The following is a 15,268-nucleotide window of genomic DNA, read 5'->3' on the forward strand; positions in this document are numbered from 1 at the left end:
TTGGCTTTAATCAGATATGAATGGTAATTATATGCATGCAGTTTTTATGTGACCATTAAAGTTCATTTAAATAGTATGTCTGCTGGGTGGAAAGCCCAAAAAGGATCTTGCTGTTACCATAATATCAAAAATATTTCCCATGTGTGGGACTAATAAAGGTTTGTATCTTATTTTTAGTTCATTCAACTGAAGGACAGATGCATTTTTCAGTAGCCAGTCATCTGTTGTCCACCCATCCCTCGCAGTTCGCAGAAAACCTCCAGATTTTAGTGAAATACGACTAATTTGTCTGTTATACAACTCTTTGTTACTCTCCTTGACATCTCGGAGGGGTGGTGGGATTACTGTTCTATATATTTAAAAAAAGTTTAGTAATAACTCTGTATTTCTGCCTGTATTAGTCCTCACTATATATCATCCTCCTAGACTGAGACATGGCTTCTTGGAAAAATTGGTCAACTTTTTTTTTCAAACTTAGAATAGAATAGCCCTTTATTGTCACTGTACATGTACAACGATAGGTATGCTATAAAACTTCTTTTTTTTAAAGCGACATGGGACATCAATGTCGTAATTCGGACAGCTTGTGATCTAATGATAAATAATGTTCTTTTACTAAAACTTAGAGACCAGCCGTTCCAAACAGATTCCAGTTTGTAATAATGTAGCTCTCCACTGGAGAAATCCTGCACTCCACTCAAGCTGCACTCACCCCAAGCTACTTAGGAGTTGCTTGGGAGGTAGAGAAGGAGGTACAGCAGGTCATCTACTAATTGGAAGGTCGATGGTTTGATCTCTGGCTGCTTCCAGTCTGCATGCAAAAATGTTTGTGGACAAGATACTAACCACAAGTTGTTCTCTGATGTATTCATCAGAGTATGGATGTGAGTGTTGTATAAAAAGAACTTGAATAGAAAAAGTGCTGGTGTGAATGAGGTGCTTTGAGTGCGCAGGGAGATTAGAAAACTGCTATGTTGGACTGTTTTCTCTCGGGTCCCCTCCCCAATCACATCATTTTGTACTGCTGTGTACAAAACGATGTGAGTTTTTACAGATAATTAGGAGATTTTCTGTATCAAAAACAACGGCATCCATCCCACTTTGGATGGATGGAGCAGCTGTCATTTGTGGAAATCTGAAAAGCCCCCCAACCGGAATAATCATAATAATGCAGTCTTACATGCTTACATGCCTCTCTGCTGCTCTGTCTCCTTGAAGGAGGAAGTTCATTGTCACACTGATACTTTCTACTTTTAGCCATTTCTGCTTCTCCTGACACAAAAATGAAGTTCATTGAGCTGCTTGTAATTCAGAAGTAAGATATACACAAGTTTTACGGTTATTTCCAACAGAAAGACTGCTGCCATGATGGACACATGCAGACCCGCTTGTAAATCAAGCTCTAGTAAAACTACTCAAAGCTCCCGCTTAACAAGAAACTAGATCAAGTTGTAAACATATGCGAGCCATGTATCAGGGCTTGCCGTCGGCTGAAGACTTAACCGTATCGCGGCTGTGGCTGTCGCAACTGTAAACAGTTCACGACAAGCCGTATTCCAAGTAGCGCAGCGAGTCCCCACGTGAATACGGGAAAGTTTCACGCCTGGGTGCTTCTTTTTAAGAAGTTTTAGCTCCGTTAAGTGCTGCGGCAGTAACACGGACCCTGTACGGAAGGCGGGACCGGCAGGATGCTGTATCTGATCGGTCTGGGGCTCGGAGACGCCACAGACATTACAGTGAAGGGTTTACAGGCGGTGAAGAGCTGCTCCAGAGTTTACCTGGAGGCCTACACATCCATTCTCACCGTGGGCAAAGAGGCGCTGGTGAGTCCGGAGCATTACGACCCGGAGGATTTGGACCAGAGCTGAAATGAAAGCTCGTCCCAGGAGAGGAGCTGCTTGTTTTGGCTGTAGGACTGATTCAGAACTAGGAAGAAATGTCTTACTTTTTACATAAGAACTGGGTTTCAGTACGTGTTACTCGAAGACATCATATGATTTACAATGAGTAATTATAGTAAATCAAAAGGATGAATCCCGTCGGGTTTTTTAACTGCATATTCAGACCTGGGTCCTGAATTGGATAATTCAATGAATTAATTTCAACAAATAAATGTAATTTCTTGCTTTCTTCAGACGATCGGTGTACGATTAGAGATGTCTAATGTCTCTCATATTAATTTATCTAGGACTTCCTCACATTTTGATCAAATTAATACCACAAGCTCAATGTCCTCATTCTCACCTGTAAATGCTAACAATCTGGAAGAAATTATTCATCAGTTAAATCTTGCATCTCTTTACTTGATCCCATCCACAACAAATTGTTCAAATCTGTATCTCACTGTTTTACAAATGATGTAGTACGTATTATAAGCAGTTCTCTACAGACTAGCATTTTCATTGTTTCTATTAAATATACTTTAATTACTCCGATTCTCAAGAATAATAACTTAGACCCACTGGTTATTAATATTTATAGACATAATATTTTCTAATCTAAGAAATTATTTGGAAAACTGTGTTTTTTTGCTGGGACATGTCGGTCCTGCTGACTCAGAAAGTCCCTGCTGAATTGTGCTGCAGGAGAGCTGCCAAAAGTGTCCCTACATGATCTGCATGCTGGAGGAAGTGCAGAGTGTAGTCGTGGAGACCAAATTCAGGGTCTGATTCGTCCACGGGGGGGGGCGGGTCCAAAGATCCGGAGTATGGGCAGACTGGAGATCCCGGCAGAATCTTCTCCACCAGCCTGTGGAAGTGCAGGCTGTTCATGATGAAGGCCACAATACTCCGACCCCTCCAGATGCCGATGCCTGATCTGTCTGTCTTTGCCGATGAACTTCTATGGATGAGTCTGCATATATAGGTTTAAAATCCTAGAGCGCCAGGCCAGCTTCTTGGCTGACTCCGTGCTGCTGATGTGATGGTAGGACGGGAAGCACCCTGCGCTCCAGCGGACGATCGCGGAGGACTCTAAGAAGTAGGCTCGGCTCTGCTCCAGCACGACCTTCTGACCCCCATGAGTGTGCAGCGTCAGCTCCCAGCTCACATTCAGGTTCCTGAGCACCCACTCATGCTGCCAGGGCAGCACGGTGTATGGGCTGATGTCTCTCTATGCAGATGACACCCAACTTTATCAGTCCTTAAAGCCAGATAAACCACACCAGTTAGTTAAGCTGCAGGAATGTCTTCAAGACATAAAGACCTGGATGACCTCTAATTTCCTGTTCTGAATTCAGATAAAGTTATTGTATGCGGCCCTAAAACCTTCGAAATATGTAACCATATGCTTACTCTGGATGTCATTGCCTTAGCCTCCAGTAACACTGTGAGGAATCTTGGAGTTGTATTTGACAACGACATGTCCTTCAGAGCACAGCCCAAGGTGCAGTCAGCAGGTTACTCAATTGATCCCCAGCTGCTCCAGTCCACATGTCAAAGTATTCTTGGGCATGATACTAAAGAGCGAGTTGCCCTCCAATTATCATCGGAGTGTGAGTGGGTGCATATGACTAAAAGAAAGTGTTTAGGTATAGACTAAAGTTGAGTATGAATGTGGGCCTGTGTGATTGGGTAAATGAGACTTGTAGAAAGTGATCTGAACGCTTCAATTAGTACTTTGTAATCACCAGTCCATCCATCTTTTGCTTATTCAATGCAGGGTCTCAGGAGAGTGAGAACTAAATAGAAAATGAACATCTACTTGAATAGTACGTGTCTGCTCTTAGTATTCTTGTTAAAATATCCTAACAGTATATTCCTTTGCTTCAGGAGGAGTACTATGGGAAGCAGCTGATCCTGGCAGACAGAGATCTAGTTGAACAAGGAGCTGATCAAATCCTGGAGGATGCAGATGTCACTGATGTGGCATTTCTGGTGGTGGGCGACCCATTTGGGTGAGTCACAGTGTTTCTGGACTGTGTAAGCAACAGCTCCAATTGATCCCACAGATCTGAAGTATGCTCTGTCAGCACACGCACTGTAGTGGGGAGCAGCAGAGGAAGATAAAACCACAGAGTTTGTGTCAGAGCAGAGTTTTTACATTTCAGCAGATTTCTGCCCAAAGCCACATTATTCCTCTCAGACATAATAACAGAGTGCTGAGCAGCTCGCCTGCTGAATGGAATATACAAGCTCTATAGTCTTGTCCGTGGGAATTTCAGACTCGGTTTTTCATCAAAAAAAACATGGGTTCTTTTTTGGCCCACTGAAAACTATAATGAAGCTTTTTTTCATCACACTGAGGTTTGACCTGTCCGTGACCTCAGCATCTATACATTACTCTGTCATTCAGTCTGTCCAACACAACACTGGGGAAAACCTGTTATCTTCATAGGTTAGTTTACTGTAATAATAATGAGTCAACTCATTGTCAGCTAGTTTGCTGTTACATAGGCACCAGGCATATAGCAGCTGAATAGATTTTGTGTATTTTATAAGAAAAGGCTGCCCTTGTTTTCTGTGTCTTTCTGCAGAGCCACCACACACAGTGACCTAGTGCTGAGAGCAGTGAATGCTGGGATACCATACAAAGTCATTCACAATGCCTCCGTCATGAATGCAGTGGGCTGCTGTGGTTTGCAGGTAATTATTTCCTGAACTGAGTCTGTGAAGCAGAACTTCCAAACACAGGCTCAAACACATCCACTTTCTTTTTCTGCATTTTTTTAAACTTCTTTATATTTTTCCACCTAGTGGCAAGCAACAACAATAATGTAATGATTCCATGGGGGACTAAAGTCCAGAGATGAAACTGGTTTGAAAATGCAGGAAGAAAAACTGCTGTTTATGTGTGTAGCCTGATGGTTTCTACTCTGTTCACTGCATAGGAGTCAGTGCTGATAATAGAAGGAATAGAGTCACTGTGACTCCAGTGCTGGGAGTCCTCAGTGGCTTTTGGCTGCTTTCGGGGTTTTTTTTTTTTTGTTTTTTTTTTTTTTGGGGGGGGGGGTGCAGAAGTGACCATATTTGGATGCAGGGTGGAGAGTTGTCAGCTAATGTTTTCACAGTTGTCAATCAAAACACCTTTCCCTAACTTGAAGACATAATGAAAATGAAAAGGCGGGTTTAAAAAATAAATGAACTGTATTCTCTTCACTATCGCTCCTCTGTGCATGTCCAAACCTTCTTAGCCATGTTGCTCAAACCTTCTGTCTAAACTGCTCAACCAGAGCTGGCCAGAGAGTGCCTGGTGGCCAGGCCTTAGCCTCTGGGGCCCGGCCAGGTAAAGCAACCGAAAAAGACTTTGAGTCTGCTTCCAAGTGATTCTAGCAAACTGTCAGCCCAACTCAGAAAGGGAAGGTGGTGCTCCACTTACATTCTGTTTAGTGGGGGTGGGGTGTAGCTGACTTCAACTGTGGACATAGTATTCTGTATTGGAAGCAGAGTCTGGGAATGAGAGAGATGACCTGGTCATCACTAGCAGCAAGGTTAATGAGACAGTTAAATAGTCCTTGGTGGCAGCTCCCCTGTAGTGCAGGGCCTTCCTGGTCTTTTCCTGTGTGTTATGAATAAATCTTTTTTGGGGGGTACCGGTACTGGTTTTATTTTGTTGTATTTATCCGCGAAACCTTAAAGGGCAGTCCGTGAAAATATTGTCGGACATAAACCGGTCCGTGGCACAAAAGAGACCTGGTGTGGGTGACCGGTCTGGTAGCTGTGCTGCTCCTGGGTGAGTGCGGGGTGGGCTTGGTGACTTGGAGTTCTGGGGGTGTACCACCTCCATGCTCTGGTTCTGGCTAGGCCCCGGGGGCTTGGGTCCTAGCTGGTGTTTTGACGGGGTTTTGGGTTGCTGCATGCACTGGGGCCTGGCCGTGGCCCTTTGGTGCATTGGTGGAACTGGGGGCCTCTTTAGCTGGCAGGGAGTGTTTTTGCCATCTTTTTGAAGGTGCTCTCTACTTTTGAGGAGACCACGCTGCAGGCAGAGAGGGGGGGGGGGAATCTACCAGAGTTGCAGGATGGACTCAACCTGGGTATCTAGATTAGAGATTAGATTAGATGAAACTTTAAAAATCCCTCAGGTGGGTTCCTCTGGGAAATTCAGTTTCCAGTAACACAGCACCGACAGAAGTTGCATGTTACAGATACATTGTCAGCTGTCTTATGTAGTCTGGTGTAGTGTCCGAGCCTGGTAGCTCGGGTGTGTACTGGCTTGCTCCTGGCACCTGCTTGCAGGGCTTGGGCCCCTGGCTCTGTCTGGCCCCCGCTGGGGGGTGGGATGTCCTTGGGTCTCAAGTCTCTGGGCCAAGAGCTCGGTCTGCTCTGGCGTAGCTGGCTGCTTGTGGAGGGTGCGGGCTCATCGTGGCAGCCCCCATGGTGCTTCCCCTGGAGGAGTTGTTCATGATTGACAAGCAAAGCATGGGTTTGACTGTAAAGTCAAGAATCTGTCATCCTTTCTAAGCCTACTAATGACCATCATTTCCAAAAGGGATTAAGCCCATTGAGTCACCAGAATAGTGTTTACTGCGGTGACAGATCAGGAGAGCTGGTTTTTATGCAACTGAAGGAGTTGGAAACCACTTCCATTTTTTTGCACAAACTGTGTTTGTATTTGTGTCATGAGTGCAGCTGCAGCTCATGACGAACCTTTTTGTCACAGTAAACACCTCTCAATAATTCCATCTCATCAATAACTGAACTGTCAGAGCAGCCAATCATAGAGCAGAACCCAGCTGCAGCTCCTCCTCCTGCAAACATGCAAAGATTAGCATTAATGTAAAGACAGCATTTCCAGTGGGAGTAGTTAATATGCTAATGAGAAAGGACACATGCAAATGAGCTCTATTCCTTCCTCTAGGTGCTATGCACTCACACTCACAACTGGAGTCCTTCAGGGCTTTTCTCTATAAAACAAACAGTACATTAATTTTCTTGATGGTGTTTTATTTATAGATAAAACTAATAATAATCAGCAAAAAACATTTATCCAAGAACAGCTCTTCAGAATTTCACTGTTCAGCACCTTTCAGACATGAGCTCTTTTGTGTTAATTTGCATTCAGTCACATTAGCACATGCACATTAGGACTCTGTCTCTTTTTTGCATCTTGAGTTGCTAGTGGCAGATGGTGCCCCCTGCTGATTGGTTCTGCCGGAGTTCTCTTCTCGATTTTAAAAAAACAAGAAAAAAAAAGAGTTCTTCTTTCCCACCTCTACCAAGTGCTGTTCATAGGACATTGTTTGACTGTTGGGTATTCTATCTATGTAAAACTGATTAACAACGCCCTCTGTTATTAAGCATTGGCTAGTATCTTGATGTGTGTTCAGTCAGGTCCAGGCACGTTTATAGAAAGGTAAAAAAAGAATTGCAATTTTGCTTCTGTAACCCACCACGGAGGATTGTAAACCAAGTTTTCCAGTCTTTCTAAAGGTCATTCAGAGTGTTTCTCTGGGCATTAGCTGCTTCTTTTTATTATTATTATTAATTTTCAGTCCAGTTCTTGTACCTAAACCATTTTCAAATGGTTTTTTGTTGTTACGCCACCCAATCATTCAAAAATGTAAAGCACTTAAGAGCCAGTGTTGTGTCTACACATAAGAAACAACTTACCAAAGAACCACTTTTTAATTGCATCTTTAGGAACTTTGTTACTAGCAGTGTGTCGCAAAAGCACATCATTTGCTCTCATTTCTCGAATCTAGTTGAATCTACAAAGGAAAAAAAAGACTTGACAGAACCAAAAAAAGCACTGTCGTATAGATGTCATATGTAATATCCTTGGAGGGGCTGCCATCTTGATGAGGCTTATTTTCCCAAAAGTCTTGGGGATCTTCAAGATGTTTTTGGCAAACACAAGCCTTTGTGTGCTTTTTGGTCAGCAGTGGTTTTCTTCTTGGAACTCTCCCATGAATGCCATTCTTGCCCAGTCTCATTCTTATTGTTAAATCATGAACTCTAACATTAACTGAGAGGAGTGAGGCCTGCAGTTCTTTAGATGTTGTTCTGGGTTTTTTATGAAGGTTTACCACTTTTCTCCATTTGTGGATAATAAGTCTCACTTTGGTTCTCTGGAGTCCACAAGCCTTATGAATGGCTTTATAATCCTTTCCATACTGATAGATGTCAATGATTTTATTTGTCCTATTCTTATGTTCCCTTTTGTATGATGTTTTCCCTTTTGAGACAATCAAGCCTATTTCACTTTGTTAGACATTTAAATGATTTCCAGATTCAAAAAGTCTGGCAGTATTTCAGAATGGGTGAAGTTGAGCTCAACTTTCCAAAAAATGTAGCTAATTGCAGTTAATTCATGATTTAACAAAGGGGTCATATAAATGGGAAGTATCTCACATTAAACTTAGTTTGGAGTTCCACACTTAAGAGCCAGTGTTGTGTCTACACATAAGAGACAACTTGGCAAAGAACCACTTTTTAATTGCATCTTTAGGAACTTTGTTACTAGCAGCGTGGCGCAAAAGTGCTAGAACCAATTCTATTTACATTTTACATGTAAGGCAGTATTAGAAGAAGGCAGCACAACATGCTTTATCTGTCCATAAAACCAGGTGGCACACAGTAATTAGTTAAACTGCATTAATATCTTAAAGATATAAAGACATGGATGGCTTCCAATTTCCTGCTTCTAAAACCAGACAAATATGAGGTTATTGTACTCAGCCCTAAAAATCCAAAAACGTGATGTCTAACCAGACACCTGCTCTGGATGGCATTACTTTGGCCTCCAGTAACAATGTGAGGACTCATGGAGTCATTTTTGAGGAAATGTACTTCAGTGTGCATATTAAAACTTCCAGAAAAGTCTTCAGTTGATCCAAAGTGCTGCAGCACTGACAGGGATAAGAAAGAGAGCGCCTATATTGGCTTCTCTTCATTGATTCTGTGTTAAACCCAAATCAAATTTATAATCCTTCTCCTCATATATTATCACCCCAGTAGAACACTTCCCTCTTGGAGTGCAAGAGATTTCTAGGTAGAAAAACATGAAAGGGAGGCAGAGCCTCCAGCTTTCAGACCCCTCTTCTGTGGAACCAGCTCCTAGTTTGGATTTGCTTGGATTTGCTCCCAACCGGTCATGGCAGATGGGTCCTCTCCCTGAACCTGGAGCTGTTCGAGTCTATCCCAGCTACCATAGGGCGAGAGGCAGGGTACACCCTAGACAGGTTGCCAGTCTGACACAGGGCTATAAATAACTGAATTAAATTTTATTTATTTATCATCAACCATTTTTGAGCAGTGCAGGATTATCTTGACCGAGAATTGAACAAAAAGTCGGCCAACATCCAAAGAACTATGGTGAACTATTCATGAAGACTACTTAACAAAATTAGAAGAAATGTTGTCTAACAGTTCAGTCTGTTGAAGAATAAAGGTGGTCATACCAAATATTGACTTTCAAGCTTTGAGACTTGAAACAAAACGTTAGCGTATATACTATATTTCTACTTATGTTTGCACCTTTGAAGAAACAACTGCACTTGTTTCCCGGTGTCCTAGCACAGTATAAGTGCGTTGAGGATAATTTAATTATAAAGAAATAACCCAAGACTTCTGCGCATGACTGCATAGTGCCCCATTTTTCAGTCTCAAAAGTATTTGGACAAACTAACACAATTTGAAATGGTAAAAATGGTAAATGGCCTGTATTTGTATAGCGCTTTACTAGTCCCTAAGGACCCCAAAGCACTTTACACAACCAGTCATCCACCCATTCACACACACATTCACACACTGGTGATGGCAGCTACATTGTAGCCACAGCCACCCTGGGGCGCGCTGACAGAGGCATCCAGTTTCTTTGGCTTTAGAAACTCGTTACTTTTGCAGTTTACTTTGGTTCATTGTCCATTTGTTATGTGAAGTTCTGTGCAATCAGTTTGTAGTTTTAGTTGTATCCAAGCCGATCGTACAGAAAGTCCTGTACACTTCACAATTCATCCTACCACTTCCAAAACAGTTAACTGGTTCCACTGGTAGCTGTACATGCCCATTAAATAACACTGCCACCTCCATGCTTTTCTGTTCCCGTCCTTCTGGTATGAGTTCATCTTGGTTTCATTTTTTCTGAACTTCACTGGCTCTTTTAGATGTTTTCTGCAAAGTCTAATCTGTTTCTCTGTTTTTCCATTCAAGACATTGATATCGCTACCTCCAGGAGTATGTTTATGTTTTTTAACCAGCGAAATACAAAAATGTCAATCAACCATTTTACAGTCTCATATTTGACTATACACTTGCTTACATTATCACATTGTGAGGGCTCGCTTCCTTTTGAGGGACAAGAAACTGTGATTCTCCTGGAAATAGCTGTTGGGGAAAAAGCCCTTTGATGTGATGGAAACATGTGTTTGTCTGTGTGTGTTTCAGTTGTATAATTTTGGAGAAACGGTGTCTGTAGTGTTTTGGACAGAGACGTGGAGACCAGAGAGCTTCTACGACAAAATTTGTAAAAACCGAACAGCTGGACTGCACACACTCTGTCTGCTGGGTGAGGCTTGCACACAAACACAGACAAATCTCCTAAAATAAAATCCACAATATCCAAGATAAAATTATAATGTAAAACAAAAAAATAGGATAATAGAATACAATTATTTATATTTGAAACAAAAACCGATACCACTGAAATTTCATGTTATTTTCTAAACTGAATTGAAATCATTTCATTAACAAAGTAGAAAAATATATATATCCAAGAAAAGTAGTACAATTTAGTAAAAAATAATGATGAAAGAAGGCATTTTAACATAAAACGTATTAAAAATGTAAAACATTATTGAAAATATGCAAACAAAAGGTCTGAATCAAAACACAGTCATTGTGAATTAATCTGAAATAATGCTGATGGCCATCTGAGGCTCTTTTATTTTTTTCTGTAATGAATATTTAAAACACACCCACTCACCAGCAGGTCATCCACCTCCCACTGGACTCCTAATTTATGGGCGTTTGGGGCATTTGGGGTCCCTGGGATGATTGATGCTGGTGTCCGTACCTCATCTATTACTTCTCCACACACACATTTACAAAAGAGCACGGCCATGTTTTTTGACTTCACAAACACGGCAGGACACCCAGATGAGCCATTTATTTATTTCAAGAATTCACTATGATTTTGGACATTTTTAACATAATAGGGAATTATTCATAAGTAAGTAAAACAGCAACAGTGATGAAAAAAGCTGCGTCATAATTAAAAGAGATTATTTACAGACACTGCACATCTTAAAATAGAGCATTAAATAAAATATTACGAAAATAACAGCCATACTGTTACGTGATCGGTGAGATTTCTCTTTAGCTGACAGAAAATAATAAGATTTTGCTGAAATGTTTCACCCTACTTTAGATTTTTAGTTGGCCAGAAGGGCAGGTTTCATGGAAACCCAAGTTTGTGAATGCGATGAATCAAGAATAGGGCGACACAGGAGCTTCAAATTGATACCATAGGTGTATTTATTTAAATAATCAGTGACCTTGACCTCAAGGTCAGAGGTTTTCTTAAAATTGTGTGAGTGAGATAACTCGGGAACAAGGTGAAATATTTTAGAAATTTGTACTATGGGTGTGTGAGGGATGGCACTGGCGGTCGACAGCATTTTTTTATATAATGTTTTTTTGTAATGTTATGTGGTTTGTTGTCGAAACCTCAAGAACCTTCAGTCTGCAATATGACAGAAATTGTTTATTTGTAAATTGGTAACTGGGTAGCTGTGGCTCAGGAGGTAGAGCAGTACTACTACTGTCCATGGATGCACTCATTAGAGTGAGAATGTTAGATAGAAAGCACTTAGGCACAGAAAAAGTTCTTGTATGACTCGGTGAATGAGGGTTGTACTTGAAGTGCTCTTAGTGCTCAACCAGAGTATTAAAACGCTCTATAAAAACCAGTCCATTTACCAGAATACTTACTTACATTCTTATCCATCCATTCTCTTCTGCTTAATTAATTTCCTGTGCTTGATTCTAGTAAAAATAAAAGCATGGTTTGGAAATGTTTTGTAAATTCTGTACTGTGCTTGCATGGTGCTTTTCTAGTTTGACCACTCAAAGCATTTTTTTTTTACCACAAGCCTCATTTACCCAACACACACACAAACACTTTTTTCTGCCTAAGTGCTTTCTATCTAACATTAACACACTCACAGTAATGTGTGCATCCGTGGCAACTTGGGTTTGACATGCAAATCGACGAGCCAGGGATTGAACTACCAACTTCCCAACCCACTCTGTTCCCTGAGCCGCATCCATTTTTAACGGGTGAGAATTTTTATTTAAAATAAAACTGACACATTTCTGTGCGATATTTTACATTGGATATTAATTTAAAAGGATATTAGAAAAATACAAACGGTAGATTTTTTTTGTTTGTTTTTTTTAAATCAAATGGTTTCTTGGGACTGTTGGGATGTAAGTGCACGTTTAGTTCTGAGATTAAAAGTAAAAACAGTGCGATATGTGTTTAATACAGTTTTCTTCTTGTTTTGGTTTTATTGTTAGATATTAAAGTCAAAGAGCAGAGCATCGAGAACATGATGAGGTAAGAATCAGATCCAGATCACATCCACAACCACCTCTGGAGTGTTAGAGATCTCACCATGTGAGGTCTGTTATTTTCTGACTTAACCCTCAGTCAGCATTTGTCAGAACCAGAAACCCAGACCATGTCCACATGACGTTTTTGCGTGGCTTGTCTGCGTAGCAATTTAATCAAAAAGATTATAGATGACATCTTATTTCATAGTGTATTCTTCACGTGCTCTATCAAAAGCACATTCTCTGCTGATTCACCCACTAATTACATTCACAGTATTCACTTACTGTGTCTTTAGGGATTCGCTATCTTAGCTCAGCTCGTTACCGACTCGCTAGCAGCATGGCCTCTTCACCTCCTGCACTTTCCTGTTCATCATGTTAGATGTTTAGTTACTCCTCAGCCTCCTTTAGTAATAACGATACTTGTAATGATTATAGCCTGTTTGCAGCTCCAGGATCACTGAATGGCAGACCCGGCTTTGCACACTCGGAAAAAACCCGTAGGGCTAACACAGAGACAACTACTTGCCATTTAGATTCACCAAGGACAGGATTCAGGGGACAGACACTATCTCTACTTTTAAAATTAGGCTTAAAATGTTCCTTTTTGATTAAGAACATAGTTAGGGCTGGATCAGTGACCCTAAATCCTCCCTTAGTTATGCTGCAACAGGTGTAGGCTGCTGGGGGATTCCCATGATGCATTGAGTATTTCTTCTTCAGTCACCTTTCTGGCTCAGTATGTGTTAATAGACCTCTCTGCATTGAATCATTACTTATTATTAATCTCTGGCTCTCTTCCACTGCATGCGTTTTGTTCCGTCTTCCTCCCCTGAGCTCGGTTCTACTGGAAGTTTCTTCCTGTTAGCTTTTCCTTCCCACTGTTGCCAAAGTGCTTGCTCATGGGGGGGGGGGGTATCATATGCTTGTTGGATCTTTCTTATTATTGTAGGGTCTACCTTAATATATTAAGCGTCTTGAGGCGGCTGTGATTTGGCGCTGTATAAATAAAATTGAATTGAATGACTAATTATTTGTGAACTGATCAATTGGCTTAAATCTGTGACTCTCCACCACTTGGCCTTAGAACTGAAAAAGCTCCTCAGATTAGAGGTGAAGCATCTTCGGGATATTTAAAGAAGTTCAGTGGCTTTTCAAGGTGATCAGGAGACCACATAAAGTTTGGAGATCAGTAGCAACTCTGCAGAAAGTTGGTGACCTCTGTGCAGTATGTATCTCAGTATCCATTATTTTGTTATAATAGCACTAACAGCTGATCGTGTAACATTTAGTAACAAGGAATTTTCACCACTGGACTTGTTGGAAAGGTGCCATCCTATCACGGTACACTCTGGGATTCACAGAGCTCCTGTGACCCATTCTTTCACAAATGTTTGTAGGTGTTTGATTTTATAAACCTGTGCCCATGAACACCTGAACTCAATGATTTTAGACGTGTGACTGAATACTTTTGGTAATATAGCATAGTTTCAAAGTTTTCTTGCACAGATGTGAAGGTTTGAATTAAAGGAGAATGACATGTGGTTAAAGTGAATCTTTGGTTACTGATTTTAGAGGGAAGAAGATCTACGAGCCTCCTCGCTTCATGACAGTCAACCAGGCTGCAGATCAGCTAATACAGGTCATCCAAAGGAGGAAGGAGGAGGGCGAGGAGTTGGGTGAGTCGTACCTGACATGCGAGTACTTTCTATCAATCCCATATTTGTTCAGATTGAAGTTCTGGTACAGTCATCAGGTAGAAGGAAAACGATAATCAAGTTTACAAAAAATATTGTAGTACTGTGTTTTATCTTTAGGATATTCTGAACCACGACTTAGGAGAACCAGTAGCATGCTAACAGTCTTGAAAGTCATGTGTCTGATTGGACCACTCCATCTTTCCTTAAAGAGCCAGTCAGCTGTGTTCGCTGCAGCTCTCAAACTCATGAGTCTTTGCCCCCCTTTTCCAGGCATGACGGAGGACACAGTGTGCGTTGGCGTGGCCCGACTCGGCTCTGACGAACAAAAGATCCGTGTAGGAACATTAAATCAGCTGGTGTCATGTGACCTCGGTGCTCCACTCCATTCGCTGGTCATCACCGGTCGACTCCACCCGTTGGAGGTGGACATGCTGCGAGTAAATGCAGAACCAAACGCACTGGAAAACCTGCACATGATTGACAGCTCAACCTACACCTCTTGACACACTTGTTCACCTGCTTGTCTACAACTACCATTAGTGACACACTATATAATCCCAGGCCCCAAATGGTAACTTAAACTGCACCCTGAGGCAGACCTTGAGCCTTCCCAATTAACTTTTTTGTTGTTGTTGTTATGTGATAAAAACAGCCATACAAGGCTGAGTCATTAGTCAGGATTCAGTGGCATTAATATTAAGCATTTCCCTAATTCCCAAACTCTGAATCTTTTTGGGGCCAAAAATGTTCCCTAACTGTGATGGATTTAAAGTAATCCTCACAAAGAAGTCACAAACACAGATGCAGAAAAAATGAATTAAAGTAATATATTTTAAAAAAAAACATTTGAAGGAGGCAGGAAATATGTTTGAACTCAGCTCCAACTTGTGATCATGTCATGTTAAACCTGCATGTTTCCACTCGTGCAGAGGCACCGCTGTTTACAATTCTGATATTAAAACCAAGTACAAATATTACTGCACGTGAAGTGAGAGCTTTTCTTTCCATAGGGCTCCAGTCCTCCTGCAGCTGTTTAATTAACTCAGTTCTATAATCAGTACTACAGATGTGATTATG

The 15,268-nt window shown here is 41.3% G+C and overlaps 1 protein-coding gene across 1 annotated transcript; it reads left to right on the forward strand.

The window, feature by feature from the left end:
* Positions 1-1,521: 1,521 nt before the first annotated feature.
* dph5 (diphthamide biosynthesis 5) lies at positions 1,522-15,168 on the forward strand. Its single transcript, XM_004569327.3, has 7 exons — positions 1,522-1,823; positions 3,771-3,895; positions 4,475-4,583; positions 10,323-10,443; positions 12,456-12,495; positions 14,067-14,170; positions 14,462-15,168. The coding sequence occupies exons 1-7, from the start codon at positions 1,689-1,691 to the stop codon at positions 14,692-14,694; spliced, it is 867 nt and encodes a 288-aa protein (XP_004569384.1). The 5' UTR covers positions 1,522-1,688; the 3' UTR covers positions 14,695-15,168.
* Positions 15,169-15,268: the final 100 nt, after the last annotated feature.

Source organism: Maylandia zebra, linkage group LG17 (assembly GCF_041146795.1).
Source record: "Maylandia zebra isolate NMK-2024a linkage group LG17, Mzebra_GT3a, whole genome shotgun sequence".
In the NCBI taxonomy this organism is placed as follows: domain Eukaryota; kingdom Metazoa; phylum Chordata; class Actinopteri; order Cichliformes; family Cichlidae; genus Maylandia; species Maylandia zebra.

Coding starts and splice junctions, on each gene's coding strand:
- dph5 (XM_004569327.3), top strand. CDS start 1,689: ATGCTGTATCTGATCGGTCTGGGGCTCGGAGACGCCACAGACATTACA. Junction 3,896..4,474: donor GTGGTGGGCGACCCATTTGG/GTGAGTCACAGT, acceptor GTCTTTCTGCAG/AGCCACCACACACAGTGACC. Junction 10,444..12,455: donor GCACACACTCTGTCTGCTGG/GTGAGGCTTGCA, acceptor TTTTATTGTTAG/ATATTAAAGTCAAAGAGCAG.